We start from the raw sequence: 2,860 nt of genomic DNA, 5'->3' as shown, positions 1-2,860 counted from the left end.
CATGGGACAGACTTTATATTTAGTTAAAATTGATTTGGTCATTAGATTATAATCGTGACTGATAATAAAGGTTTAATTAAATTATTAAAAATTGAAAATTTAAAATATTAAAGTGAATTAACGAAAATGTTTAATTTTTTTTTTCTATTGAATAAGCGAATATAATTTTATAAGTAATAAATCAATTTTTTAAAATAAGCTTGTATGCGTACACACATATCGCTAAAGAACACATCTTGAATTTTTTTTTTTTTTGTAAAAAAAAAGCTTAAGCCTTGAATGCTAAAGTAAAGGGGTTTCATAATATATGGAAAAAAAGAGAGGTCATGAGAGAAAAAAAATTTAGAAAAGCGAGAAAATAAAGAATGGATGAGAGAGACAAGGAGGGTGAGAAAAAGAGAGGAAAATAAAAGAAAGTTGCATCATATATTAGATGATTCTAATTGCTGTTGCATAAAATCCTTCATCTCCTTCATCAGCAAATCAAATTCAGGCAGCTCAGGAAAAACGTAAAATGAGTGAAAAGCATTGGGAAACTCAACCAAATGCGCTTCTTTTCCAGATTTCTTCAATCCTTCACAGTACCTCTTTTGCCAGTCCTGCAAATGATCAAATCCTCCAACAAATATGATCGATGACGGTAACTTAACTCCCGATATATCAACCGAGTTAGGCCCAAAAACATTCGCCGCTTGGTGGTCCCGGTTTGAACCTTCCGGCAAGAATGACTTCCACATCCAGTCTGCAAGCTCCACGGTCAAAAATGGAGCTCGAGGTAACCTCAACTCAGATTCAGTTCGTTCTTCTCCTCCAAAAAATGGTTGTATTAATATGTTTCCGATGAAATTTAGATTAGAAAACTCATGTTCACCTGCGTTTACTGCTATGTGATGCACCATGTTGCCTCCTGCGCTATCTCCAGCAAGAAAACACTGTCTGAGGTTGCCTGAAAAGCCTTCAAGTTCTGTGGCGTCAATGAATTTTAGAGTATCAAAACCATCTTCGTATTGGGAAGGATAACGATTCCCTGGAGCCAGACGATAGTTGACGGAAATGATGATGGCGGAGAGTTGCCTAGCTAGGCCGCGGCAGAATTTTTCAAAAGGTAAAGAATTGGGTGCAAAGAAGACAAAACCACCGCCGTGAAAGAAGAAAATAACCGGCAAACCAGCAGTAGCGGCGTCATCACCAGTGTTGGTGGGGGTGAAGATGCGGAACCAGAGGTTTCGAGATTTGTCAATGGTGATGTCAGTGGTTTTAACACCATTGATGGGTTTCTTAGACGGACAGGTTTTGAGGTCGAAGCAGTTTATGAGAAAGCGGTAGAGGGTGTCATTATGGCGACCGATGACGTTAAAGAGGAAGGAGGAAGCCGAACTGGCGAGCTTAATGTTACATGGGAGTTCCGGACTCTGTGGAACATCGTTTTGGGCCATTTTCGTCTCTCTGGGAGGAGAATGGTTATATGGGAAATGGACTCTGTAGAATATATATTGAGAAGGATGAAGGCTCAACACCAATAAATTTCTTATAATTGGAAAATTTATAATTTAATCCAAAATTATAAAAAATTTATTAATTAATTTTTTATTTTAAAAAATATATTAAAATATATTTAATTTTTTAAAAAATTTACTAATTAGTCTTTATTAATTAACTATTAAATATTATAAAAAAATTTAAAATTCATGGACTCATATAAACTAATTAATAAATTTTTTATAAAATTAATAAATTAATTAATAAATTTTTTATAAAATTAATAAATTAATTAATAAATTTTTTTAAATTATAAAAATTGAATAATAAAACACTTAAGATCTCTTCAGCTTTTATTTTAATATTTATAAATACATTATTTATAAATTAATTTGATCAATTAATTATTTTATTTGTACTTATAATCTACTTATAAGTTTATCGTATTATTATAAATAAATGAATCATTTAAGTTTTAAAGTTTATAAGTTGGTTTGATTAATTTATAAGTTAAGTCAAATATAAGAAATTAATTAATAAATATTTTAAATTTAAAAAATATTTTTTATTTTTTTAATAAATTTAATAGACTGATAGCCACCCTAACACTTAAATCAATAATAAAATAAAATAAGTGATAAAAATTATAATATAGAAAAAAATTAAAAATTTTATAGAATAGCTAATGCGATGAGATTATTATTTCCATAACATCCATAAATGTTACGTCCAATATCTTTTTGACTCTACTTATGACTTTGTTCTACCATTGGACCACTAATTTCCAAGGGAGGTGAATTTCACCCATAATAAAAAAAAAAATTAACAAATTATTTTAACAGTTAATTAAATTTAGTTGTTCTTATAATAATATAGAAATATACTGAGTATTTAAAGTAAAAATTTATCATAATGTTGAATTTATGTGGATTATAGATTTATATTTATATTACACAATTATATATAAATGGTATATTATACTTTATTTTTATTTTAAATGTGACATATAATTTTTAATAAATCAAATAGAGTTAAAATTTTATTTTTTTAAAAAAATTCATTTTTTATTAATTTGTATACAAATAAGTTTAACGAGAAATTTTTTTTTCATTTATTTCAAAAAAATATTTAATGTTATATTACATGGTAAAATTATTATTTTGATTTTTCAAGTTTTATAAGGTGGAAGTAACGTTTTTAAAATTTTAATCAATTTTTTACAAATCCATCTAATTTTAAAAGGAAAAAGAATGTTTTTTATTTTATTTTTAAAAAATATTTAATGTTATATTACATATTAAAATCATTATTATAGTTTTTCAATTTTATATGGTGAGATGAAATTTATTTTTTTAATTTTAATTGATAATAGTAAAATAAA

The 2,860-nt window shown here is 26.9% G+C and overlaps 1 protein-coding gene across 1 annotated transcript; it reads right to left on the bottom strand.

Annotated features, from left to right (window-relative positions):
- Positions 1-273: 273 nt before the first annotated feature.
- On the bottom strand, positions 274-1,487 carry LOC110607138 (probable carboxylesterase 18). Its single transcript, XM_021746215.2, has one exon. The coding sequence runs from the start codon at positions 1,434-1,436 to the stop codon at positions 423-425; it is 1,014 nt and encodes a 337-aa protein (XP_021601907.1). The 5' UTR covers positions 1,437-1,487; the 3' UTR covers positions 274-422.
- Between the last annotated feature and the right edge of the window lie 1,373 nt (positions 1,488-2,860).

The sequence above is a fragment of the Manihot esculenta genome, chromosome 18, assembly GCF_001659605.2.
Source record: "Manihot esculenta cultivar AM560-2 chromosome 18, M.esculenta_v8, whole genome shotgun sequence".
Lineage (NCBI taxonomy): Eukaryota > Viridiplantae > Streptophyta > Magnoliopsida > Malpighiales > Euphorbiaceae > Manihot > Manihot esculenta.
Note: the sequence above shows the minus strand (reverse complement) of the source record. Positions and strands in the feature narration are given on the sequence as shown.

Coding starts and splice junctions, on each gene's coding strand:
- LOC110607138 (XM_021746215.2), bottom strand. CDS start 1,436: ATGGCCCAAAACGATGTTCCACAGAGTCCGGAACTCCCATGTAACATT.